Source organism: Lampetra fluviatilis, chromosome 18 (genome assembly GCF_964198595.1).
Source record: "Lampetra fluviatilis chromosome 18, kcLamFluv1.1, whole genome shotgun sequence".
Classification (NCBI taxonomy): Eukaryota; Metazoa; Chordata; class Hyperoartia; order Petromyzontiformes; family Petromyzontidae; genus Lampetra; species Lampetra fluviatilis.
This window is the reverse complement of record NC_136292.1, coordinates 2,183,843-2,210,666: the sequence shown is the minus strand read 5'-3', so window position 1 is coordinate 2,210,666 and position 26,824 is coordinate 2,183,843. Positions and strand designations below refer to the sequence as shown.

At 45.1% G+C, this 26,824-nt stretch overlaps 1 protein-coding gene across 5 annotated transcripts in view; it reads right to left on the bottom strand.

The window, feature by feature from the left end:
• Positions 1-26,824, bottom strand: part of LOC144937079 (fermitin family homolog 2-like) — a 60,754-nt gene that overhangs the window by 9,638 nt on the left and 24,292 nt on the right. For 3 of the 5 annotated variants that reach the window (XM_078864327.1, XM_078864328.1, XM_078864326.1), the window contains 10 exons: positions 19,702-19,927; positions 16,840-16,942; positions 13,972-14,079; positions 12,184-12,315; positions 10,124-10,173; positions 9,882-10,000; positions 6,622-6,728; positions 2,672-2,893; positions 1,453-1,473; positions 78-202 (listed from right to left, as the gene is read on the bottom strand). In XM_078864327.1, coding sequence (XP_078720453.1) covers positions 78-202; positions 1,453-1,473; positions 2,672-2,893; positions 6,622-6,728; positions 9,882-10,000; positions 10,124-10,173; positions 12,184-12,315; positions 13,972-14,079; positions 16,840-16,942; positions 19,702-19,927 — 1,213 coding nt within the window. Of the gene's footprint in view, positions 1-77; positions 203-1,452; positions 1,474-2,671; positions 2,894-6,621; positions 6,729-9,881; positions 10,001-10,123; positions 10,174-12,183; positions 12,316-13,971; positions 14,080-16,839; positions 16,943-19,701; positions 19,928-23,910; positions 23,950-26,824 lie in introns of all 5 variants that reach the window. The other 2 variants (XM_078864330.1, XM_078864329.1) reach the window with 2 other exon arrangements.

Genomic DNA, 26,824 nt, shown 5'->3' with positions numbered 1-26,824 from the left:
AGCCAAACGCTTCGCGCTCCGCTTCGACAGCGGCAGACAAACCCAAACAAACGCCAACCAACGCCACACACACCCACCTGACCACGAAGTGCGTGATGCCAAACTCGGGTAGCGACTGCCACGCCTGGATGAAGCGCATCTTGGCCTCGACGAGGCTCATGTGCGACACGTTCTGGTGAGCCTCCAGGATCCGCGCCGTCAGCTGCGGGAAGCAACGGCGGGAATCGTGAGCGCCTTGCGGCTGGTGGCGGCGCGCGGCTATGCCGCCGATGGATCACGCAAACGTTCTCGCGCGTGGGGATGATTATCCACTTGGATTGTGTTATTCAGCGGCGACTTTTTGAGCGCTTAAGCTGTGGGTATTTGACCTGTAGGGTCTCATCAGCAGTGAGGCTTGTGAAACCAACACCGATGGGTTGCCAGATGTTATTGGCATGACCACGTCCCTCTCCTCTTCGCAATGTGTCCAGTAAAGGAATGCCGACATGGACAGAGGCATGCTTGCGCATTTATTTATTTATTTGTGTATTGCCCTCGCTGCTGCACAGCAGAGCATCGTGAGTTCGCGTATCGCCGACGTGACCGATATCACATTTTCACCAGGACTGTTTCACTCTTTTTGGGCAGGAAAACAAAACAAAAAAAAACCCGTGGAAGGATTTAAAAAGTCCAATAACGTGGCGAAAGGAACGCCGACGGACGCGATCACCGATTCTCGCGAGCATGCGTGCTAACGCCAAGCCCTCTTGCCTGCTAAAAACTTCCAACATATTTGTGACGCATCCGCAAGAAGGGTATTTGTAAAAAAAACCTAAAGCCTTTACACTGCACGGTCACTGCCAGGGGCTACAGATGGTATTGATAACATCAGCATTTCAAAGATTACAAAACATCAAAGGCAACACAATAATGAGGTTCCATTCTAAAATAAATATTTTACAAGTCATTGCCTCCAGGTTAAAAGTACTCACAAAAGTTATGCCACTCAATGGCCACGCGTTAGTCTCACGTTTTAAACGATGCAAGAAATGCGTTAGAATTCACATGCACATTTACAGCCCATGTTGTCAATCCCACCCCATGCTGTGGGGGGTCATGGGAGTCATCTGACCATACTTCACCACACTGGCCAGCAGTGTGAGTTAGTGAAGGTGGGGATGGGAGGTTGTGGAATGCACAACAATGGATTTGCTGCCCTGCCCACAACTCCTACCACACCTGTCCGCACCGACAATTTAGCACGTTTGGCCACGTATGGTGCAGAAGAAGTTCAACACACGTACACACACGATGGGTCACCTAAACAAAAGTTATCTGACAAGATCGGGCACGCATTCGGGATGACGCGGTCATAGATGTTACAATGGGACGAGAGGTGCCGTCAGTGTATTTAGTGGAGGAAACACACTGCCACACGCGTGACTAAACCCATGCAAAAGCATGCACACTTACCAAGTCTCGCACAGAAACCGTCTGAAAGATGCAGTTCAGGAGCGAGAGGAGGGAACCCAAAGACCCAATAGAAAGATCAAAGTGAAAACAACAGGGCAGCACAAAGCAGCAACATTGACGCAGTCTTATTTTTGAGGATACCAAGATACGAGCTCAATGTGTGTGCAAGTGTTACCGTATGCTGTTATATCACTAGCAGGTTACATCATGGGAAAGTATGCCGCTATATTCTACAGTGATTTATATGGTGCGTGATAACAAGCAAATGCTGATTAACCTGCACTTCAAAACACGTAATGATATACAGGATGCCATGGAGGCGTTCACTGGAGTGCTTTTTAGTATGAATCACCGACTGCGATGAGATGTAATCATCATTTAGCAGGCACCTTTCATTGCCTAGACCCCCTGCCTGGCTCCTGAGGTTGGCCCGCCCAGGCGAGAGAAGAGGGGCTGGGGGGTCAGGCCTCCTAGCAGCCTCTACTTTATCACACAGACATGGGCTGTCACATTCAACAGTTGTGAAAAATAAGCAGCGAAGTCGCGGTGTTTAACATGGGACATTGCACGATATTCTAACAATGCAACAACAATGTTGTGTGCGAGAAAATTTTACGTTCATTCATCCTGCATTTGAATTTGACATATACCCTCTTCTGTTTACACACGAGTGCAATATCGTCACTATAACACTATAATGTCCGTAACATGATTGTAATTGTACTCGGATGAGTCTAAACAAAATTTGCCGAGTCATCTTCAGGTACACGGAATGTGTTATTTAACACCGATTCATTATTTTGTGCAATATATTAATTTCATACGGTGACGACGGAGTTGTTTTTGCTCCAACTTCGATTTGCCCGACTGCTGCCCCTCATTCTATTTGTTGTGCTCTCGTCATTTTTGGTGTCCCACGTTTCGGCTGCAAATGTCACTCCCTATCCTTGCCCCTTGACTTCTCACCTGGGTAATAAATAAATAAACTCGGACTTACCTTAACTTGCGAGCATTCAAAGAAAAACTACGGTGCAATGTCGACACTCCTGATGAATTTCGATTTAAAGCTTTCGTGACTGCAGGGATTCATCTTCTTGGTTCTTTCGGTAAAGTCACGTGACTTTACCGAAAGAACCAAGAAGATGAACTCCTGATGAAGCGACACAGCCTCGAGACGCGCATCACGAACCAAGACCCGCTCGAAACCCGCTCCGCTCACCTGCTTGGCCTTGTACTTCTTCATGTAGCGAGGGCACACGAACGACTCGGGGTTGATGTCGGGCACGTTCTGCGGAGAGATGCTTTGTGGCTCCAGGCTCACGTTCTGCATCTTCAGGAAGGTGAGGATGCTGTTCACCTCGCCCGCGTAGGAGCTGTCCGCCATCGTCTTGCCCTTGGAGGCCAGGCGGCACGCTGCCATCCACTCCGCGTACTGCTTCTCCTGAGCGCCGGACCGATCACGACAATTTTATTTTCGTTGAGCGAAAAAAGTTGACACGTGCATGCATACTCGTAATTCGGGGGGCGAGTCTCCCCATAGGATGACCAATGTTGACTTCATCCACATAGTGGTACCTATTTTAATGACCCAGAGAGGGATGATTGTGATTTGTAATATAATCTTGTCCCACTCTTGGTTGAGTGTGGAAATACTGGACTTGTGACCTCCTCACTCCGGATTAAATTTTAGAGCCAAGTATAAATAGTGCGGCCCTTTAGAGGAAATGACAAAAATATGTCATTGTCTAAAATAGGAGAGAAAAAAACATGCCATATGCAGAGATGGAAAAAAGGAGCAGACACTCAGTATGTATTTATAAAAAATAAATACATTGGGAGCAAAACAACTATATATAGGCAACTGAAAGCAAACTAAATAAAAAGTGTAAAAAGTTGATTACTGAATGGAAATGAAGGAATAAACACGAGCATTGTAAATTAATAGACAAAGCCAACACAAACATGAGAACCAACGCAAACAACATTGTACATACAGCGCAGACACTCCAAGAAGACAGCACCTCATTGAGCAGACTGATGCTGCTCCTCGAGTCAGCCAGCTAAAAGAAACTCGATGACATTTTACAGAGGTACTTAAGCTCATAACCTGACTCTCATTCGTCAAAAATATCTAACGTGCCTCTCCTTAAACTTTACGATTGGATTAAGTTGTTCCTAGAGTGCTCCTCGGTGCAGCACTGATCCAGGAGGTAACTTTACATCTCAAGAACGCAGCTGCACACACACAACTCCGGCACTGGCTGACCCATGGCACGTGTTTGCCAAGACACGTGCCGGTCGCAGCAATGTCAGTGTGGGTTTCATCTCCACGCTACCGCACACTTGCGTGCAACCTGGAATGCGAAGCCATGTCAACAAACAGATTAGAGGCTCTTCCAAGGCTGGGACATCTCAATTATGCCATTCGCAAAGAAGGACGTCCGTTGGTTATAACATGCTATAATATTAGGCAACAATGCATTGACGCAGGGCATGCGAGAATTAAATTTGATTCTTAGGCTCAAAATACAAGCGTCGAATTGTGCATTGTATATGCGGGGTTCATGTAACATCTGAAGCTGTAAAACATTTATATTTCATCGGACCGCAAACTTGAAGCATTACGGTTTTACATGGCTAATGGAATGAAGAAAACTAAACAAAACGGGACCAAATTCAATCAATTCTTGAACCGAATTGTGACCCCTAAACGTGACAATTCATTTAATCGGTGAGGTATGTATTGATAATAGGGTTTTCCCCTTTTTTCTGGCAACAAAACAGGTGTTAAGATGTTGAAACACCAAACTGAAACCTTTTACAAGGAATCATGTCTACATTAACCACAATGCTTGTGGTCAGAATGCAAACAAAAAACACTCTGATAATATTTACATTGTCCTTGAAACTGATTGGTCCACACCAGAGACAGCTTTCTTTTGAGCCTCGTCTCAAGCAGCGTTAGACCAGAGGCGTGTTTGCATTCTGACCACAAGCATTGTGGTACTGCCAAAGGAGATCCCATGATGAGGTTTGTATTGTCAAATGCCTACTACTACTATGCATATGACGAATTTTACTGGGATAGTAAAAAACATTTAACATTTTAAAATGCTTTAAGCTTGTTCTGAAAAGGTTTCACAAACCTCCTACCTATGTATCGCTTAATTTAACACAGCCAAAATAATTTTGAAGACAATGTCACGAAAGCCACTTCACATTTACAATAAGTTATGCAAAGGGACATAGTATGGACCGCGAATCCTGTTTAATTTGTGAGTAAAAAACAAGCCATCTGCTGTGGTGCAATGGTCGGCACACAACTTAAAATCAAGAGGTCGATGGTTTGAAATCCTGGCGTGGCAGCTATCCGCAGGTCACAATGGGGTGAAGTGTGGGTATACTCCCACAGCTGCCAAGACATCTGGCCAGCATAGGAAGAGGCTGCCAAAATGTAATCGAGAGTGTCTCTACTGAAGCCCCTAGTGGAGGCCTTTCTGCCATTTTTATTTTATCAAATAAGGCCCACTGAGCTATTTATCTCTTTCAGAAGCGACCTGGCCACATATGATAGCTCAAGGGAGGGGTGTATTCATGTGGAAATAAATAGCATTCAAATACTCTGAACGCATGGCTCTAAATGTGGAGGGAAAAACCGGAAGACCCGGAGTAAAATCCACGCGACCACGGGGAGAGCGACACGCAAACTCCAAATAAATGGGCATCAGGGTCGGGATCGAACCTACGACCTCCTGTACACCAGGCGAGGTAGTTAACATCGCCACTGCATGCAATAGCAGGGCTGTGGTTCTACCTTTACTTTTTCGTCAACAAGATTTTTTTTTTTTACACAAGCCAGCAGGGAAACACCTGGCATATTGAAAATAACAATTTACAGACGAGTGTAAGTCACAGAGGTAGATAAGATAAATCAGAACCGAGCTTTTGTCTGTAAACCTCTCAATTGGCAAGCGAGCACACCTTGAAAGGGGAAAAGCAGGTGACCCCCCCATCCAATCTCATTTCATCTCTTGCACAGCATGTCCAAGTGTTCTTTTATGGCACAACACTGCCATAAACATCAGTGACTGCTCTTGTTTTTTTGGCCATTACTGTTTAACTATGGGTTGGCAATTCATGTGGGCGGGTATTCCTGGCGCCTGCTTCCAGTTTAATGTTTTCCCAAGGTTTGAGTATCAGATCTTTGTAGTTTATTTCTGCCAATGGCTATATCTACGTTTTATTTATTGTTGCTTAACTTTTAAAATTTGTATTCCTGGTGCAGTTAAGTAGATTTTTTTTGCTCCCTGTTTTTACAAAATCTTGTTTTCCCTTTCACCAAAATGCTATGCGCTGTTGCCAGTTACAACTGTACATGTTGAATACACTATTTTTCCGTGATACAATAAAAACGGGAATTGTGTCTCTTTATAAAGGCATCTGTTTGTTGATAATGTTACACATTGGGACTCACAACTGCGAGTAGCTAAAGATTCCAAATGGGATTCCAACTCAATGTGGACGAAAGCACGGATCATCTGGTTTATCCACCATCAACAGGCACTCTCTAGAGCTCTCTCTATGGCAGGAGGCCCTGCTGCCAACAGTGGCGTAGGCATGCAATTGCAGGGCTGCACTTTTACCTTCTATCGAACTTAAAGTCCAGTGAATGACTTAAGTGGTTAACCGCACTGAGTCTATTTACACTTTGCGTGTGATAGGATCAGCATGGAGAAGTATAGTCAAATATCTCGCATGACCTGCACTGTTTTGGGAAGCTCTCATTCAGCAGTGATTCGTCCAAGGACCACACACGTACTTGTGGTACGAGTGATGGGCGAGTCATCCCTGCTCAATACAACTCACAACACCATCGTGGAAGAACCAACGTTCCTTGAAGGAGACAATAGCCCCACCCCCATCCCCCCACCCCAACTCAGTTCAGAGTGGCAGAACACTGTGGACGGGACACACCTCTGCAATATACCGCTAAAGCGTGGCCATAAAAGTTAAAAACAACTTCAATCAGGCATACGAGCGCAATGCTTTCACTCGACCGGTATCATCCTCATGAGAAAGCCACACTAGCACGGCAGGCTCGGAGCGGCCCACTGGGTAAACACGCGGCACCGCTGCGCTCCGTGACCACGCGGCACGGTGGCTACTTACACTCTCACAGCGGAGCCAGACTTCAGTCATGCCCTCGGTAACTGGCACCAACAGTTTGATGTTAAACTTCTGTGCAGCTATGTTGACGTCCGGAATGACTTCACATCCTGCAATTCACACAGGACACCACACGGAAAATTCCTTTATATATTTATCCGTGCGATTATTCACTGGAACATTGGCGAGCGGTGTAACGGCCCATCGATGTTGATTCTTAAGGCTCACACAATATACCCTTGTTGTAAGAATCAGTTGATGAAATTTTAGAGATGCAACTGATGGGGTGGATTGGTGGCGCAGTGGCAAAAGCACTGCACTTTGAAGCCAGTCACCAGAGTTGATTCCCAGTCACTCTTAAACATCGCCGGTGAATGATGCCAGAAGCGATCCCAGGTCCTCACTTCACTCGCCTGCACCGACCAGCATGGTGAAGTATAGTCAAACAACACCCACAATTGATGCGGTGTAGAGAGGTCTTCATCAAGCAGTGACTTGACAAAGTGACGTCAATTACTATAATATATATTTATCTGCAAATTATATTCTCGTGTCAAATTGAACCTAAGCGAATTAAACTGCATAATGGAGACCAAAACACTGATAAAACGACAACCAATACAATAAAAACAAGATGACATAATAATTTGACACCCCGAATGGTGATAATTAATTTAAATGTCTGTTTGCTTCCACACAAATAAGATGCCTGGCAGTAGCCAGCCAAGAACAAACCTGCACCACATACCCTGGGGCTCAAGCACAACTCACAGCAAAGTGATGCAAACAGAAAACAGCCACTTTTGCTTGCCATGTTTTTGTCTGCAAGGTCTCACAAGCCGATGTAGGACAGTGAACGCCACATGTACAAGATGACGGATTATAATCCGAGTCCACACGAGTCAAGGGCTCTCAGACAATGAACTCATTGAGCATGCGTTTTTATGCGTTCTTGTAGATATGAAAGCAACTTCCACACAACAATCCTCTGAGAAACAGAGAATGTTGTACGAGCCCCACATTTGGCTGCACTTCCAAAGCATTTGCCAATAACTTCTCCCAATTCTCTAACGCACAGAAGGGGAATTCTCTATTGTATGATGGAACCCCCACTTATCCTGTGTGAATGTTTTTATAATGAATTAATTAATTTCTGCTTTGGTTCACTGTTGCAGGAAAAGCATCACGGAACACGCTATCTTGTCTCCGCCCTCTCCATCCCTTCCCAAAGATCCCACTCCCACCATGTAGCCTTGGACACTGTTTGGGCAAGTTCTGTTAGCGAGCACCTATTAATGCCAATATCATATTCGAGACGGTAGGTGTGGCCAGCGCTACACCCAGGCTTTTCTGTCTCTCCCCTGCCGATATTTACACTCTGCATCTGTTACGAATAATTTAAGGACAAGTTGATCGAGAGGATGACCAAAACGAGTTCTGGTATCACAATCCAACGATGTTTGCCACCCAGAATGCATCCCATGTCGCTGGGTTCATTGCTCAGTGCGTTATCCTAAGCATCACCACTCCCCACTCAACGCAAACACAGAGATAGTATGATAGTGCATGCCAACAATAAGCTGTGGTGAGCTGGCTACCAGGGACACTTCCCATGAATGCAAGAATGTGCAAGTAGCTATATCAAACTTTAAACGTATATTTTTAAAAACTGAAATTGCTCGAATGTCTATATTGTGCCTGTGACGATCCTTTGGGTATGACAAAAATTCATGGGGCATCTACTCCACTCACTCATACCATAGCCAAATGCAAAGGCAGTAAGTTTGTGGTTAAACAGTGTACATGGAAGCTATGCGTGTGCTTGGGAGTGTGTACAAATGGAGCGGTAGCGCAGCGGGCCAACCACTGCGCTACAAACCCGGTCACCCAAGTTTGATTCCCGCTCACGGCCAACACCAGTAATGATTATCTAAACTGGTCCTGGGTCTCCCCTAGGTCGATTCAGCCATAAATGAGTACCTGGTGCAGTGCGTAAACATCGCCACTGGGGAGACAAATGCGGCTGGGCATGGTGCTGGCCACCCACCCCCTCGTGTGCCGTGCCGGCCTTCATTAGGTGCTCACTAACAGCACTTGCCCCAACAGTCTGTTAAGACTATATGGGGGATCTTTGTCATTGTTAGCGCAAATATATGTCCAGGATGTTAAAGTTTTTGTGGACTCTTTTATATGGTTTGACCAGCAGAGAATACATAATTTACATATTCTGCCACAACCGGGTCATGCCATCAAAGAACAGGGTCAAGGCATCCATGGTAATTGATCAACAGTTTGTACGCAAATCACAACTGTGGAAAAAGCACACGGGGGGACAGCTGGCCTTTTGCAAGAACATCTGTCTGACATTTACCTTTAAATAAATAAATATTACAGGCATGCTCCTTTTATACTCCAGTGCCATGGAGGCAATGGTTGGTGGTTCACGTAGAGATCTGTGCAACTCCCAAACCCGCTCATATGCAAAGTTATTTAAAGAAGACAGTACAGCAAATAGGCTGGTGACCCGGTTATGTGGATCTTTCATTATCTCATGGTACGGTGTGGGGCTTCTCCGCGTATCTCGGTTTCTTCTCACATGTAAAAATCAAATAATTAAAAGGAATGTGGCCAAAACATCCCATTAAAAATAATAATTCTGAAGATATAGTAAAGATTTCCTGGATAAGCAAAGGTTTTTTTTTTAAAGCTATAACTATTAAAAACCATCTAAATCACAGAGTTTATCCACAAGGAAACACACTGAAGACAGACGGCAACAACAATTAAAGGACCAGATATATTGTGTCGACCAATAATTTTCTGTGCCATATATTCAGTTTGGATGTCATCTGCCCGAGCCGATTTGCTCCGCAGGCTATGAAGTTTTTTCAATTCCTCGAATGATAGTTGCTTCTCTTCAGATTTGTATTTATTTTCCTTGCATTTTGGTGACCCGGGTCACGATTACAAATGAGGCGTATCCTGTTCTCTTGAGTTCTCACGGTTAAACAAAATAAACTTGAACACCCAAAAGGGCATTTCTAGACAGCAAAACTTGCAATTGAGACCAATGATGCGGTCCTCTAACGTGCTACAAATGGACAAAATGGTCCCGACCACCAAACCGCGTGTATATTGCAACACAGCCACATTTTAGACCACAACTCTAAATTGTGGCCACTCTATTTTAGGCAGCAAGCTGCAGGACAATGAGACAACTTAAACACAGAGTGGAGTTGATCAGCAGCTGGGGCACGTTTTACCTCGGAGGGTGATCTGTTGCACGGGTCTGGGGTCGTCTTTATTCCTGTAGTAAGAGATGGCTGTGTCCTTGAACACAAACCAGTATTGCTTGTAGCCCTTCAGAGTCAGCTTCTTTGGCCTGCCACAAACAAATTAATCCACGAAAACCATCAAAAACATCCTCAAATGTGCAACAAAGAAGAGAATCGCACGAGAAAAGATTAACACGGCAAACGGAACTCGTAACGCTCGAAAGCCTTACCGGAACATCTTAAGATAGTCGGAGAGCTCCGGGATTTTCATGATATCCCGCTGAAATTGGGAAGAGAAAAAAAGAAAAAAATACACGTTAATAAAAACCCCGCAAAATAAATCAATGGGCATTTTGCCTCGGCAAATTTCAATAAAGCACACTCATGAAAGGGCAACTGCAGCTGGCACTGGGCCGCACTCTGAAAACATTGGCTTCAGAATGGTTTCCATGAACAGTGTGCGCATGAGCATTGGCTCGGAGGAGTTGTGTTTATTTTTCTATGATCACAAACAAGCAAGAAAGGGAAAATCCGTCCATCATCAGCAATGTTTGACAAGCCAAGAAAGCAATTTTTAATTTCATTAAAATTTGGCGCATTCGCAAGTACAAAAGAGAAACTGCACGAGCTCGACAAACTCACGTCGGAGTTAACAAATGCACCCAGATCATGTCGAAGTTAATCAAGAAAACGTTGCTCCCAGCCTGGTGGTTCCAGCGGAAGAGTGAAAGGCTCGTAATTGGAAGGTTGCCAGTTAAAATCCTGGTGGTTGGGAGTTGACTCAGCCCATCATCCCTCTGGGGGCCGATAAAATAAATACCATTTTGTGAAAAAATGAACAGTGGTTATCATATGGGTGTGGCCTCACCCCCATCATCGGAATGTGGAATCCCACCACAGGCTCGAGTCTGTAAACAGGCGATGAGCACCAGCTCGATGCTCATTTGAGCAGGAAATCACTTTGCCTTTGTGGAATTTCAATGAAGAATGGACAGTATATAAAACCTGCATTGACTCATCAATTATAATGTATTATTAGGCTTATGATATATGCATCGAATCGTGTGTGCAAGAATAGTTGGCGTTTCATCTTGTGCAAGCTGTACGTAAATTAGTTCACGTAACCAACCACTAGGGGTTTGCACCTCCGGTTCGCAAGGCTGGCTACGTACGGTGAAAAAGAAGTTCAACTTGCATACATACATTCAACACCGTTGTAAAACGTAATTAACCATGGGATAAAATCACCATCCTGAATCGCGACAATCCATCGGATCACAAGAGGGGGCGAATCGATACAGGCAATTATGTAATAGTACCCCCCCCAACCCCCCTGCATGTAGGCATCGTGCAGAAAATCACGTGCAGGGAGGGTACTTCAGATTATGAAAGGGGGCTCTCATGTTTGTAAGGAGTGAAACAGGGCTGCAACAGAAATGCGAACACCACACGTGCTCGTGTTCTGTTACCCAGCGCCGCGTTTGCATTGTGCAACCGTACTTGGATGCAATGCACAAAGCCTGCATGCAGTCGCAAGACTTCTCAAAGGCAGCCCAAGATCAAAGTAGGCTGCCCGCCCACCCCACAGTAAATGTACCGCACGTGCAAATGATGTCAGGGCAGCACAGAGATTGGGAAGGGGTGGCAAAAGGTGGCAATTTGTTCGAGGCCTCACAACAAAGGGGGCCCTCCATAACAGGTTGTGGAAGGTGGAATAACGCCCCCCACCCCCCATTATAGCATGCTGCCAAGCCTCAGGGGACCAACGGAGAGCCCTTGCGTGCTGTGTTGAGAGGTCAACTGCATCAGCATCGCAGCTGAGGTGCAAAATAAATACGAGGGCATACGTCGTCGATGACAGCGGGATCTCAACATGCCCGCTATTCGGAGCCTCGTCTCAGCAGACAAACTTGCAGGCCACGTGATGCAAGGCTGGTTCAGTTACAGTGGCCAGGTAAGGCCCACTTAGCAACGAAGCTCTTTTTCAGAAGCAAGCCTGGCCACAAATGATCGCTCACAGAAGTGGCTTATCATGTGGAAATGTAAAGCAGCCAAACCCTCTAAAAGCACGTCGATTCTAAATGTGGAGGGAAAAACCGACGGACCCGGAGAAAAATCCGCACGACCACGGGTAGAAAACATGCACACTCCAAATATAGCAGCAGGCGTCAGGGTCCGTATCGAACCCACGACCTCCTGTATACCAGGCAAGGGAGATAACATCTCCTAGCCACCGTGTGAGTGCGTGTGTGTGTGTGTGTGTTGAGATCGCACGGTCAAGACGTCTCACCAGGCCCGAGGAGCTACGGCCGCCTTCCAGGGCGATCTCCAGGTCCGACAGCGCCGCGTCCACCTCGTCCACCTCCTGTTCGCTGTGGTTCGCGTGCCCCTCCGTCATCAGAGACAGCTTGTTGATGTGATACTGTAGCAAGAAATTATAATAATGATAAAAAAAAACTTCCCCCCGGAGATGCTTTAAAAGAAGCAGCGCTTCAACTTATTGTTTTATTGAGATAACCATAGCTTTCTTGTGTTGTGATCTCAGACTGTCTTATCTCATTTATTTCCTTAACGGTTTTCCATAGTTCAGCGAATTCTACGTCACGGTTGGCGATTCTAATAATTTTCCCACATCTCTCCTTCACGTCAACATTCTTTGCGTAGACTCCGATAACGTGTTCTGCATAAACTCAAAAGGCACTGCTTGAATACAAATATTAGGGCAAACAAACATGGCTATTAAACACCAATATCAACATTACGCTCATGAGCAAATCTCCAGAACTGTACCCGATCTCATCAACTAAGCAGGTCTGAGCCCGAATATCGCTGGGATTGGCGGCCACCATGCACCGGCAGGTTGCCATCGACTGCGGGACTATTTCACCGATGGGAACCAGAGAGCAGCGCAGCAACATCTATTGTTGTACCGTACATCTACGCTTCGCGTCTATGCTCCCCACCTTCAGCAACCCACACTGAGCAGCATGGTCAAGAATGGGCAAATATACTTCCACAACCAGCACGGTTTTGGGGAAATCCTCATCCAGCAGTGGATTGACAAAAGGGGCAGTGCACGTATCCACCATCAATAATGTGCTCTATCACGGAGCGACGCGCCCTAAGAGTGCAGATTCCCCCTATTGGCAGCTGTCCCTGGCGCTGCACAAGTTGACTCGCAACACCTGGGTGAACGATGGGCATTATACCCTGCGAGTAGGTGCTGATGATTGGCATGTGAGTAACTGTGGGTCAGTTTTCAATTCGTTTGCAAATGTGAACCGATATTGGCATTGTACATTTTGTTGTTGTTATTGGGGATGAAACCCACCAAGAACAGGGGGAGAGCATCCAATCGAACCCAGGCCTCTCTTGCTGTGAGGCACAAGTGTCACCACTACGCCATCCTTGCCATCCCAAAGATAACGTTATCATTATCCCTCCTGCCCCGATTACGACAAGGTTTTTTCGCGAAGTCTACACGGGTAGATTTTTAATGTAATTACGCGTGTTATCATTCAAGGATGAGCGATAAGATTATAAACTTAAATTTACAAGCCTTGCCTTGTAGCCATCTTCCAAGCACGGCGACACACGTATCATTGTTTCTCTTTCCCTGTTAAGAGGGACACTGCAGCTGCAGCCAAGTCTCATAAAGGGACGCCGCAGTGGTGAGATGTTAACTACCCCGTTGGGTATACAGGAGATCGTGGGTTCGATCCTGACGCCTGTATGTTTGGAGTTTGCATGTCTCTCTACCTGTGGTTATGTGGATTTTTCTCCAGGTACTCCGGTTTTTACATCCACATTTAGAATCGCCATGCGTTTAGAGGATTTGACTGCTATAAATTTACACGTGATAAGTCAATTCGTTTCGGAAGCGACCCGAGACCTTTCGTGGCCAGGTCGCTTCTTAAAAAAAAGGAACTGTATAAGCTCAGCAGGCCTTACCTGGTAAAATAAAACAAAAACTGTTCAGTCTGTTGTTCGTCGACAACGTGTTATCAAGTGTAACGCAAACGCTTAGCGAACACAAACGTCGCGGCGTCGTCATTCAAGCCCGTGAGAAGCCCCGCACCTGCAGCGCGGCGAACATCATCATCTCCTCCTCGGTGCACTCGATGTCTTCCAGGAGGATGGCCCACTTGGCCTGCTCATACAGCTGGTTTATTCTGATGGCGTCGTACTGAGAACAGGCGGGGGTGGGGTGGGGAGACACAGGAACTGAGTTACGTGTCCCAAAACGTAACCGCTAGCTTCGAGGTCGCTAAACGTACGCTGGGTTTCAAATCATGTCCCGTTAAACACAATTACTGGGACGTGAAATCAGGATTAAACGCATGCGGGGTAAATTTCGATTTAAAGCTTTCGTGACTGCAGGGATTCATATTCTTGGTTCTTTCGGTAAAGTCACGTAGAAGGGAAATAATAAAATAATAAAAATAAAACATTTTATTATTTGCCTTCTACGTGACTTTACTGAAAGAACCAAGAAAACAAGTGGGGTAAGTAAGCCTAAATATTTGTAATCGCTCACTGCTATGAGTCCAGTCGGTCACGAATGCGTTGACGATCACATGTCATGAGCTCGTTGGAATGACACCATGTTCAGTCTGTTAATGGCCTATGAAGACGATAAGAGCACAGTACATTGAGGCTCTTTGTATTTATGCTATTCATAATCTGTGCATCAACGTGCCGAATCCGTAGAGTATTGCTCATAATCAACATTTGCTATCTGGCACTTTGGCATATAGGAGTTCTAGTTCCTGCAGGGCATCTAAGAAGAGATATTAGTAATTGCGAATAATTTGTCCAATTTTGTCATAATAATCAACTGGGCTGCTATTACAAAACAGCAGAAATAGCTTTCCTTACTCAAATAATAAATGTTCCGTTTTTATTTCAACGGGTTGAGCGTCTTCCACTGTTTTCCAAAAGGGAATTGTTTCTCGTCAGTGGCCACTGCTGTCATCGGATGCTGTGAGTCACGACTCGTTCTCAGAGCAGCCCGCCAATGATCACCACCCCCCCAACTGCAAGGAATGAGCTCGACGCGGTGCACTTTGACGTTAAATACTTTCACCGCATCCTTAATTTATTTAATTGACAACATTGCAAAGGACGTAAATGTTTACCCTTGCTTGTGAGTAAAATACGTTTTTGGACAAAACGTATACATTTTGTATCCGTCCTGAAACAGTGGCCTAAAAACCAAATGAATGGACATCAAATTAAGTTATATCTTACAATGTAATGACCAGACCAAGGTAATGAGACTGTGCACTGCGCTAACCGGGGGCATGGAGGGGCACGCCTGTAATCCAGGACTGCGGAGGCAAGGGTTGCTGGACTGGGAGATGGCCAGGAGATGGCAGTAGGGCAAGTGAATTTGCAAGTTCATCTGTGCGGATTCATGAGTATTTTTACCCACTCGTGTGCGTGCGTTTTCCCAGAGTGCCCAAGTGTCCATCACCCCCCCCCCCCATACGTGAAACGCTCCTCACAAAGGAACTGGTCGAACATCTGCAATGCATGGCTCTCTTGCAAAGAGTTCTGAGACTCACGAAGGCTTTGGCTGGTTCAATAAATTAGATCGAAGTCAGCAAGTCGGACCGTTTAGCAAGCCAGGTCTACACTTGACTGCTGCATGCAACGCACACTACGCCAATCGGCATTGGTCAATGCAAGAACTTCCATAGGGCCGCGTTGGTACAAGAGTAGGTTCTCCACAAGAGGCTTTTTGGGTTCGATCGCGTGAATATAAATGTGTCGTTAAAAACTCGCCACCGACCTGACACAACCACATAAGTAAGTTTTGTCAAGTAAACCAAACGTGGCAAGTAGTTCCTAGTTCAGCTCACCAGTGTGTCGGAGAGTTAAACCCACAACATTTACAATTCGAGTACTGTGACGTTTTGCCGCCAATCACAACCAGCCTCATCAGGACGCAGCCAGAATTGTGTATAAATGTCTCCTGTTTTCGGTCTTAAATAGGTTCTGTGCTGTGTTGAACACGCTGCCAAAGAGTAGCAAGCTCATGCCGTTTCTTCCAGGGAATGCAGCGCTGGCTTCCGCTGCAAGGCGATTCATGGACGCAAAAAAAAAACTCCAGCAACGTCCTGCTTAAGAATAGGACACTGTGCCCATGTCACGGCCAAATTAACCACCAAGTCATGTTGCCCAAAATAAAACAAGGCCTCTTTTGTCAACATGCGGTGCCCGGCCTCCATGCTGCTTCCACTGCGTGAATATGTATACAGCAACAATAATGTTGAACTTACAAAGATCTGGTGTAAATGTTTCGGAATTTTTTCTACATGGGATATTATTTCTCGGCAACAAACAATGTCCAAGAAATATGCAATTCTATAAATATATGTGCACACAGATAGGTGATATTGGGAGTCCATAATGGTTATGCTAATAGTTCAAGATATAATATGCAGACAGCAGTTAGTACTCGGCTGATAAAACTATACACAAACACACTGAACATTGTGAAGATTTTACGGTGCAGCAGATTGTTAGCGAGCACCTATTAAAGGTCGGTACGGAAAACACACACACACACGTGAGAGTGCGTGTGACACGTGAGAGTACATGTGTTGCGGCTAGCACCACGTTCGGCCGTCTTTGTCTCCCCATTGCGGGACATTTACACGCCACACTGAGTCTACTCATTCACATCCGGGTCAACGTTGCGGGAAACACAGCATCCATTTTCAAACAACGACACGTGGCACCGGCGTTATCCGTGGCCAGCAATACAACCCATGTCGCTGGGCTCAGAGGGCAGAGCACAAAACCACTGCACCATGCGCTACTGAAGCAATTATGCAGCAAATGTAATTACCGGACAGTACATAAAACACGATGAAACTGCGTTCCGTGTATTTCCGCCTTAGTACAGAGGCCCGGAGAGTTAAATTTGAATGCAATTCACCTTTGGGTTCAGGTCAAAGAAGCTGTAGTACTTAAACCGGAGCATCAAGATGTCATTGTCCTTGACGCCCTGCTCCATGAGAGACCTCGACGAGTCCAGCCAACTGCACGCCCAACACACAAGGGTTTAACGACGGCGGCGGATGTAACAGTAACTCCCCCTGACCTCTGTGGAGGTCGCCGGGGTTTCTAAAGGGGGAGGGGATTTGTTGATAAAAGACGTACAGTGCTTCACAAACACTCGCTGTGAGCAACCAAGGTACATTAAATTATCGGCGTGTGTACAAGTGCGGTTTGTATATACCAAGATGGCCCGTAACTGTATTTTGTTTAAATCGGTTTAAAAATAGTTTCAATATTTACGTTTACATAGTTTTCCCTTTTTTACGTAAACTATTTACTGCATGGAATTCCAAATACTTTATTGTTGCGGTGCACTTGCATTCTTTTTTTACAAGGTACCCATCGATAAAGAGACTTATCTCAATTAAATATCGTCGGGTTATAAATAAATTCTATATCTGAATAAAATACGAATTCTACTAGTTAGAGCAGCAACAAACAGTTGAAACTCACAAACAAAATTGGCTTTCAGGTGTTGTTACTTGAGAAGCCATGCAATTGTAAACCACGAGATTGACACGACATTTAATTCCAAATTTTCCATCCGGATTTCTGCCGTAAACCGTATTTAGCTTTTTTTGTGAAATCGAGCCATGGGTGAAATGCGAGGTGTACTTCAAAAGAAAACGACAATAGGTGTGTTCAGTTATCCAATCTCCCTGGGAAAAAAGCTCTGAAGTGTGAAATGGCGAGAAAAAACACACACAAGGCATTCCGCTCTCCTCCGTTATCAGATTATGTCACTGGAAGTATCGGGCCCCAAAGCACGGCTGCTGCACCACATTAAAGCCACGCTAAGCGCGTAGAATTCAGAGCAACCGAAAAACATTGTAATTAACATAGTGGTACATCAAACATTTATTATGACCAAGTACAAAGAAGCTGGACAACACCGCGGCAAACAAAAATGACCCGCGATTCAAGCTCGCAGTAGGACAGAATACCGCAAAGGACAGAAACAATAATGGCACGTCTACCGTTAATAAGCGCGTCATGGCGTGTCTGAAAAAACAAACGATGTGACTAACTGCGACCCACGATGTTGAGTCTTCGTAATCGCACCTGCCCACCTCGCCCATTGTTTGACTCCCCCACACACGCGCCCCTATCAATTCTACTCCGGTGAATATGGCTACGGTGATTATGACTATGGTGAACACGATGACGATGACGTGCCTCCCCCTCGTCATAGCCCTGCCACCTCACTCCCCCCCATGAATCACCGGCTCCTTCTCCTCCCAGCACCCCGCTCCCTGCAGCCGAACCTTCCTCCATCGGAGAGCGCTACACAGTCGGATGGCAAATCTATTACAAATGATAATGTGGAACTTCTTTCGAAACCGTATGAAACCAACTGTGCTAATCTGTCGGTCTCTATGGGTCTGGGTGTATGTGGGTCTCTGTGTAGGTATGTATGTAGAACTTCTTTTGCGCCGTGCGTAGCAAACTGTGCCAATTGAAAGGTGCGGGGGAAGGACAACAAACTGAACACAAAAAGCATTTTGAAAGAAATGCGTTTTCAATCCAGGTTATTTAAAAGTGCGTTGCTCCAGTGACTTGTGAATATCACCTCTGCGCAGCACATGCACATGCGCTGTCGTTTTTAAAAATTCCGTTATTTCGTAAAACGAATTGGCGTGCGTGATTTCATTAACTTGAACAATGCCTCCTGGTTGGATTCTTAATGAGGAGGCCTGGAAAAGCTAAATGTGGTAATTGGTCATCGATTGCCTGTGGCCAAATTCGCTCTGTAGAGAGAGCCCAGCCTCATCGCATTTCAGAAGCTAAACGGGGCTGAGCTGGGTTTGGACTTGGCCGTGAGGCCGCATGGAACTGCGCAGTGGCCAGGAGATGACAGCACGGAAACGGATTCTTGAATCTCTCTGTGCGGCACTTTGAGTGTTACCCTCAATGCGCTTCCTTCTGCAAGTCCGAACACTCATCAATGGGAATGTCCAAGAGGTCCCAATATGGGAAACCATCCTGAAAATGAGTCTTAAAAAACTTAGTGAGGCTTTATTCTGTAAATAAAAAGGCATTATTATAATTATGTTTTGGACATCGTACTCCATTCAACGATAGGGAAATACAACTGTGCTGTGTAATGAGTGTACTTGCCTCTGAAGCAAACTAGAGGCCAAATGTCTTTATGAATGAGAACGCTACACAAAGGTTATTTTGGAGTGGAGAATCCGAGACGTCATCACCCCCACTCACTTCCTCTCTCCCATTTCTCTGCCTCCTACACGCACGCTCTATCAACCTCCTTCCTTCATCCCTGCTTCACATCTGTCTTCCCCCGTCGCTGCTGCTGCCACCCACTCCACCACATGCCGTCATCTCTCAGCCACTTCCCACCGCAAAGACCAATTCAAACCCACAGAAGAAACAGCTGCAACAGCAGCAGGAAGAGCGGTAACAGTCGACAGCAGTAGTAGTAGTAACAGCAACAGCGATAATAGCAGAAGCAGAAATTACAGCAATAGAAACGGCAACAATAGTAGCCACAACAGCAGAAGGATCATCACCATCATAACCAGCAGCATCGTCATCAATCGGCAGAAAAATCATTTTCCTCCGCATCATTAGCAACGGTACCATTTGCAGCAGAAGCATCATCAGCTGCAGCAGCAGCATCATCATCAGCAGCGGCAGTTCCATCAGCATCATCAGCAGCAACGGAATCAATTGTCAGCATCATCATAAGCGGGGCATCGTTTGCAGGAGCGCTGGGCCTCACCCGCCGTTGATGCGCGCCTTGTCAAGCAGCGTCTGTGGCCGGTACATGCGCGCCAGCACCTCGGGCGACGTGTTGGGCAGCGCGGCGGCAAGCGCGCTGGGGTTGCCCTCGGCGAGCGGGGAGTCGCCGAACCACGCCGTGGTGGGCGACAGGGGGCTGCCGTCGCGAGCGTCGTACGTGGGCGTCATGGTCTTGCTGTACCAGCCGGGGCTGGAGAAGGGCCCGCCTGCAGGTGGCGGGGGACGGAGAGGGCGAGGGTTTTAAATCGCGTGGGCCGCCAGCCCTTCCCCGTCGTTTGAACGGGAGGGCGCATTCGGCGTTTGGGGCGATTGGCTCCTCTGCCACTGTCGGTGAGATTTGGCGAATAGTCGCAGTTTGGGGCAGACATTTGATTCGATCATTTATCGGCTTTGTTTCTCTTTTTCTGTCAGTTGCACTTTTGCTGACACCCATGAGCTTAAATGTCACATTGCAGTGTCACCTGCATATACTGCACGCACAAATGTATGCATGTACCTTGACCGTGCGAGATCAATAATAAGCAGAAAATGGATTCATTGCTGCATGCCTGATAGCTAAGTAGGCGAAACAGTTGACCCTTTTCGATTTAAAGCTTTCGTGACTACAGGGATTCATCTTCTTGGTTCTTTCGGTAAAGTCACGTAGAAGGGAAATAATAAAATAATAAAAATAAAACATTATAAAATAATTATGTTATTATTTCCCTTCTACGTGACTTTACCAAAAGAACCAAGAAGAAGTTGACCCTTTACTTATAGGGAAAGCTGGGTTTAATGGAGTACAAATATCAATAATGAGGTGGCCAAGCAGCTGGAGTGCCTCTGCATAGCCCTGTCAGACGCCATGAGCCGTTACTGCTCAGATACTGGGGCTTGGTTCCGATTAGCCGGCCGTGGACACACGAGGCCATCAAGTGCAGCGAGATCCTGTGTCTCAGCCACATAGTAAAAACGGCAACGTGACACCTAACGGCAATCAAAACAGTTGTTCCAATAGATTTGTCCTCCGAATGCGATACGAGGCTTTTGCTGGCCGGGGTTACGTGACCGGGCACTGAGCGCGCAACGATGATGAAACTGGGATGTAAGTAATAACAGAAGGCAAAAAAAAAATGTAATTTATAAAATAAACATCGTAGAGTTGGGACATATCGCAATGCAGCTCTAGTTGCAAATCACTACAGAGCGGCTTCAGATTCATATTGCAGCAGCTTAGTTTTGTCGCTGTGTGGCAGGAGACTTGAAGGTGCCGAAACACCGCTCGGAAACAACGCACATTTTTGAAACTGGCAAAATCATCCATTCCAAGGAGCAGAAAACATCATGCGAACTCCGGTCATCCTCGCAGCGGCTTTTGGCGAACCATCGAATAAAGACGGTCACTGCATCGTGCACTTTCAGATGCGCTTCTGCGGCCGTCTCGAACGCTCTTCCTTCCGATGTTAGGAAGCCTCTGCATCTATGCACTTTTAAATCATCTAGTTTTAAAACTCATTTATTTAGAAGTGCCTTTTGTGTTTAGTTTGTTGTCCTTCCCCCGCACCTCTGATTAGCACGGTTGGCTATGTACAGTGCGAAAGAAGTTCAACGTACATACATACACAGTAGAAAGCACCTCTAGTGCAACCACTGGAAAGCCGTCAGTCATGAGCAAGGCCCCTTCATTGGCAGCACAGGCTGTATTGATGACACAATTAGTGAATCGTGATAAAATCAAACGACTGGAGGTGAAATTTGACGGGTATTTTTTTTTTCAGCGGCAGAGGTGATGAGTGCACGTCAATCTCAAGGGTTTAACATCGAGTTAATTCATTAGTCACGCATGCACACTTCGATTTCAAACTGCTGCATCAAGCGGCACAAACCATAAAAAAAAGCATAACCATTGAAATTCTGGGGTTCACTTCCTTGAGTGTGGATACATTTTTAGGAGAGAAAAAAAGGATGACGGCAATATTAAGTGGCACATTACGGTGCAAAGTGCATGTTTGTGCATTTCTACGCGGCTTAGTCCCTACATGACATCTGTGAAAAAGAATTTCATAGTTCATCAGATTTCTCCAGGAAAAATTAAAATGTGGAATGAAATACAGATTCTAATGTGCTACAACATTTCGATGTAAAGCTTCTTTCGTGACTGCAGGGATTCATCTTCTTGGTTCTTTCGGTAAAGTCACGTAGAAGGGAAATAATAAAATAATAAAAATAAAACATAATAAAATAATTCTCACAACGTTTCGGCCACAACGCAAGCAGCCGTCCTCAGAACAGGTCTGTCGATAAGACACCTGAGGACGGCTGCTTGCGATGTGGCCGAAACGTCGTGAGAATTATTTGATTATGTTTTATTTGTATTATTTATTATTTCCATTCTACGTGACTTTACCGAAAGAACCAAGAAGGTGCTATAACATTTCATTATAATAATCAACAGCTGGATGAAGGCCTCCCCAAGCTGTTGCAATCGCTACCTGATCCTGCCATGTCAGAACTCATTGGGCTCACGTGCTGCTCGAGTTAATCGCCATCGTTCATTTTCCATGGCGGCTGTCCTCTCGGGCACGTTCCAGCACTGGTTTCAACCTCGCGCTAGAGATTTGTTCTGCCCAAGCACACTTACTTTCATCAACAGCAACAGGTCTTCAATGTGTGCTTGTACTGCGATCTATGAGATTATCTTTCGATCGCTCAGTAAAAATTCCCAGCATGCATCTGTCCATGCATCTTTGCTTACTTTCGAGATTTCTGTTCAATGTCCCTGTTTCTGGTTGTGATGTCATCACAGACAATATGCAAATATAGAAAATGTTATTCTTTGGTCATATTGTAATTTTGCTTTTCATAATTAGATTACATTTAGCTAACACACTCAGCCTTGCTCTTACTTGCCTATTTATTTAATTACATTTATCGCGATCCACCTTCAATAATTGACATACACACTACAACAATTGTGTGCCACCCCAACGATTACATCAGTCCATTTTCCTTTAATTCTCTTTGCTCACATTCATCCTTCGCTCAGCTTTGCAGGATTATTTTTTTAGGTTTTGCAACCATTTCCCTTTAGTTAGTCACCATCGGTTGTTATGATGGCTATGACGTTGACACATTTTAGATGGTTTTGTGTTTTTCCCATCCATCTTTATGCCCACTCCGCTTCTGATTTGTATGTTGTAATTTTATTCACGCAATCTCAGTGTAGCTGTTCAATGCGTTTGCATTTTTAAAAACATTTCTACGTATTTTTATTAAGGCCTTGGTTTGTGAGTGCTTGAATGACTGCACCAGTTTGTACTTACTCAATTTGATTCTGTGTGTTTTGGAAATGCTAAGCATGATGATAATTAATATTTGCCTTCCATATAATCCGATGGATTGTTGTCCTCTAAATTGATCATTATGCATCTCACTGTGATATACATTAACACCGTATATATGTGCTATTACTTGTATATCCGTCGTATATTATTTCAAACATTTCGTGTAAACTATGATATTTAACGTGGGAATAACGGTGGCACATTTGTTAACGCATTCCGCTCCGAACCTGGTGGCCTGAGCTCGATTCCTGGCCACGGATTACATCTAGAGAGGTCCTGGGCATCCTCCACTTCACAAACCTTCACCGAAAAGCATGGCGAAGCATGCAGAATCAACCCCCAATACCTATGCAGAGTTAGAGAGGTCATCATCCAGCAGTGGATTGGCAAACAGCTGTGCATTATTTGATAATTTCAATCGTCCTGTTATGCTTAGCCGCATACCAATCCAGGACACCTATGTGAGAATTCAAACAGGTTTTGCTTTCGCAAGGATAAATATCAGCACAATGCATAACATTCCTAACTCACCTCAACTACTTTAGGCCAACAATAAACCATGCAGAGCAATAACCCTCAAGTGAGAAAGTCCTTCAGATGCTATCGCAGTGTTAAAGAGTCTATCCGAGTGTGCACGCTATTTTCTTTGCGATCTTGCGGAATGTTCGGGGTCACTTAGGGCGATCTGTAGATGCGCGTGCGTGCACGGGAATAACTGCTTAGTAAAAAAAAACCGCACAAAATACGCACGCAAACACAAAGAACAATAAACGAGGAAGAAAGCAAACAAGTAGCAGGAATGCACGGAGAGAGAAAGGGTTGAGACAAAGCACATGATGCAGGAAAATAACACACGAGAAACTTACCTCGCACTGGACCGATATAAAGAACATCTTTCTTGCTGTCTAAGAGAGGCAGAGATTATGGAAAGGAAGGAAAATTGAGAGAGGGAGGAAAAAAAAGATTTAAATGGGAATGCAAGTAAGGTGATGGTGTCGTGCCTTTGACGCACTGTAACCGCGAGTTTGTGTTACACTCGACGCGCAGTGAGAAGCTCAACGTGTTAACTGGAGGTGCACCAATGAATCGATTGCTATCGACAGTTAAGCCGAGTACGAATGCGTAAGCATCGGTTATTTTTTCGATAACGCGCATGGCATGTTGTTTGTGTAGAGTTCACTAAAAGTGACGGCGACATTGGCCACAATTGTGACCTTGAATTAACGGATTGATTGGGCATTAAGAGGAGGTGGGGGGTGCAGAGTGGATCGGTACACATTTAGTTTTAATGGTATCACAAGGAGTGCTACGCTCTGGATTTGTGAAAACAAGGCTAGAAATTTAAGCTTTAATTTAATCAGGATTTTTTGTAAATCGCTTAGGGAATCTAATTACAGTTACGGTAAAGTACTTGAAACTCATAACTGGATCTAACGCGTTTAAATTGAGTGTAAAAATAACTTCGGTGGAACACAAACAGAGACCGTTAGAGTTGTCCAGATTTTAAAAGAGAATTTTGTAATGGGGTTATGGGCGGCAAAAAGGTGGACATTTTTTCCCCATTTTAATACGTGTGGTTTAATAAAGTAACAAGGCGAAGAGGAGAAGAAATCCCACCAACACTGATGAAATGACAGTGGGACAAATACTCCACTAAGTTATAAAGTTGCACGGGGGAAAAATAAAAGAGTGCTCTATGAAAAATAAAAGAGTGCTCTATGAAAAATAAAAGAGTGCTCTATGAAAAATAAAAGAGTGCTCTATGAAAAATAAAAGAGTGCTCTATGAAAAATAAAAGAGTGCTCTATGAAAAATAAAAGAGTGCTCTATGAAAAATAAAAGAGTGCTCTATGAAAAATAAAAGAGTGCTCTATGAAAAATAAAAGAGTGCTCTATGAAAAATAAAAGAGTGCTCTATGAAAAATAAAAGAGTGCTCTATGAAAAATAAAAGAGTGCTCTATGAAAAATAAAAGAGTGCTCTATGAAAAATAAAAGAGTGCTCTATGAAAAATAAAAGAGTGCTCTATGAAAAATAAAAGAGTGCTCTATGAAAAATAAAAGAGTGCTCTATGAAAAATAAAAGAGTGCTCTATGAAAAATAAAAGAGTGCTCTATGAAAAATAAAAGAGTGCTCTATGAAAAATAAAAGAGTGCTCTATGAAAAATAAAAGAGTGCTCTATGAAAAATAAAAGAGTGCTCTATGAAAAATAAAAGAGTGCTCTATGAAAAATAAAAGAGTGCTCTATGAAAAATAAAAGAGTGCTCTATGAAAAATAAATCCATTTCCTTATTTTTTTAACATCACGGTCCATGGTTATTTTAAAACCGCTGAAAAAAAATTGGACATCGCTGTTAATTCCAATATATCACCAAGAATGCAGACATTATGTAAAAAATACTTCAGAAAATCACCCTCAGCCGCAGCTGACAAACAAGGCCAAACAAGGCAAAGGGCAGGAGGTTTAGTCACAGACACTGCCCCCCCTCCTCCTCTCCTCCAACCTCTCGTCGCCACCACCCCCCCTCCTCTTCCTCTCCCCCCCCGGTCATCCCACGCAACAGTCCAACCAGGAGCTCCCAAACGTGCACCACACAGTCGGGTACTGTAAGGTCACACACAGGAAGCCCCCCCCCCGCGCTGCCTGTGTGTCAGAAACACGGGGCCAGATTCCCAATTACGTTCGGGATTTCATCATTAAGCAGCGCTGCTTGCGGTACAAAACGTCCCGAAAAACCTCGTAACGACAAGAGCATCCCCCCCCCCCAATTGGAAAGAAACGAACGGCAAATAAAAAGCGCGCGTACGCACGCGGAGCTCGGGGAAGGCACGGGATGTCTCAAGAGCGCTAGCCTTCGGCAAAAAAGTGTTCGGCAAAATCTGACGCAGGGCTAAGCTTTTTTGCCCATATTCGGGGAAGCTGTTGTTAAACGACTACGCGGTGGAATGAGACGCGAGGCGGACTCGTGTTTACTGCCTATTTGGGCGTGATCTTGGCACTTCGGCTTGAAGGACCGCTGCCATGTTTTTTAACCACGGGGCACAGTGGACACAGGCCGCTGATGCCGCTGCTGCTGCCGCTGCAGCAGTTCCCCTGCGCCCAGAGTTCGTTTCCTTCCTGAGCAGAAATCCTCCTCCCTGGGTCCCAAGGAGACTTGGAATGGCCGTGCCGTGGCGGCAGTGGGGGCTGCCAAGGACAATGGGGACCTTCGTCCGAGCTCGTTTTTGAATGCCGCTTTTGTTTTTGTAGCTTTTTTTTTACGCGCATTCGGGCTCGAAACTTTAATAATCCTATAAATTACTCGTGAAGTTGTAATCTTCGCACTCGTATTCCGTGTTCGGCATTTTACACTAACTTTCCCAGGGTCTAATCGGAAATGCCAAGCCCTTCAAAAAAAAAAGTCAAGAAAACAAACAAGTTGCTCAACGGAGTGCTCCAATGGTTGCGCCCTAGAAGCGAAGAATTTATGGAACCCACTGATGGATTTCAGATTTTTAAGTGGCACAGAAAAAAAACACTCATCGGTAACGTGAAGCGCCTAAAAACCAGGTGATGTTACTCTCTCACCCAAGCTCTATTAGCACATGCGTGTCGAGCCAGCTATTACGTAAGCTGAAGCACAAGATTCCAAGTCACTGTGAAACGCTCCCCAAGTAGGGCCCTCCTTTATGTAAACACTGCTCTTTACCTGGGCAAACCTACACAAGATAAGGCTCAAGGAGGTGTAACGTGTCCGGGAATTTTAACCACATTTAAGCAATTGGGCAAATAAAAATGAA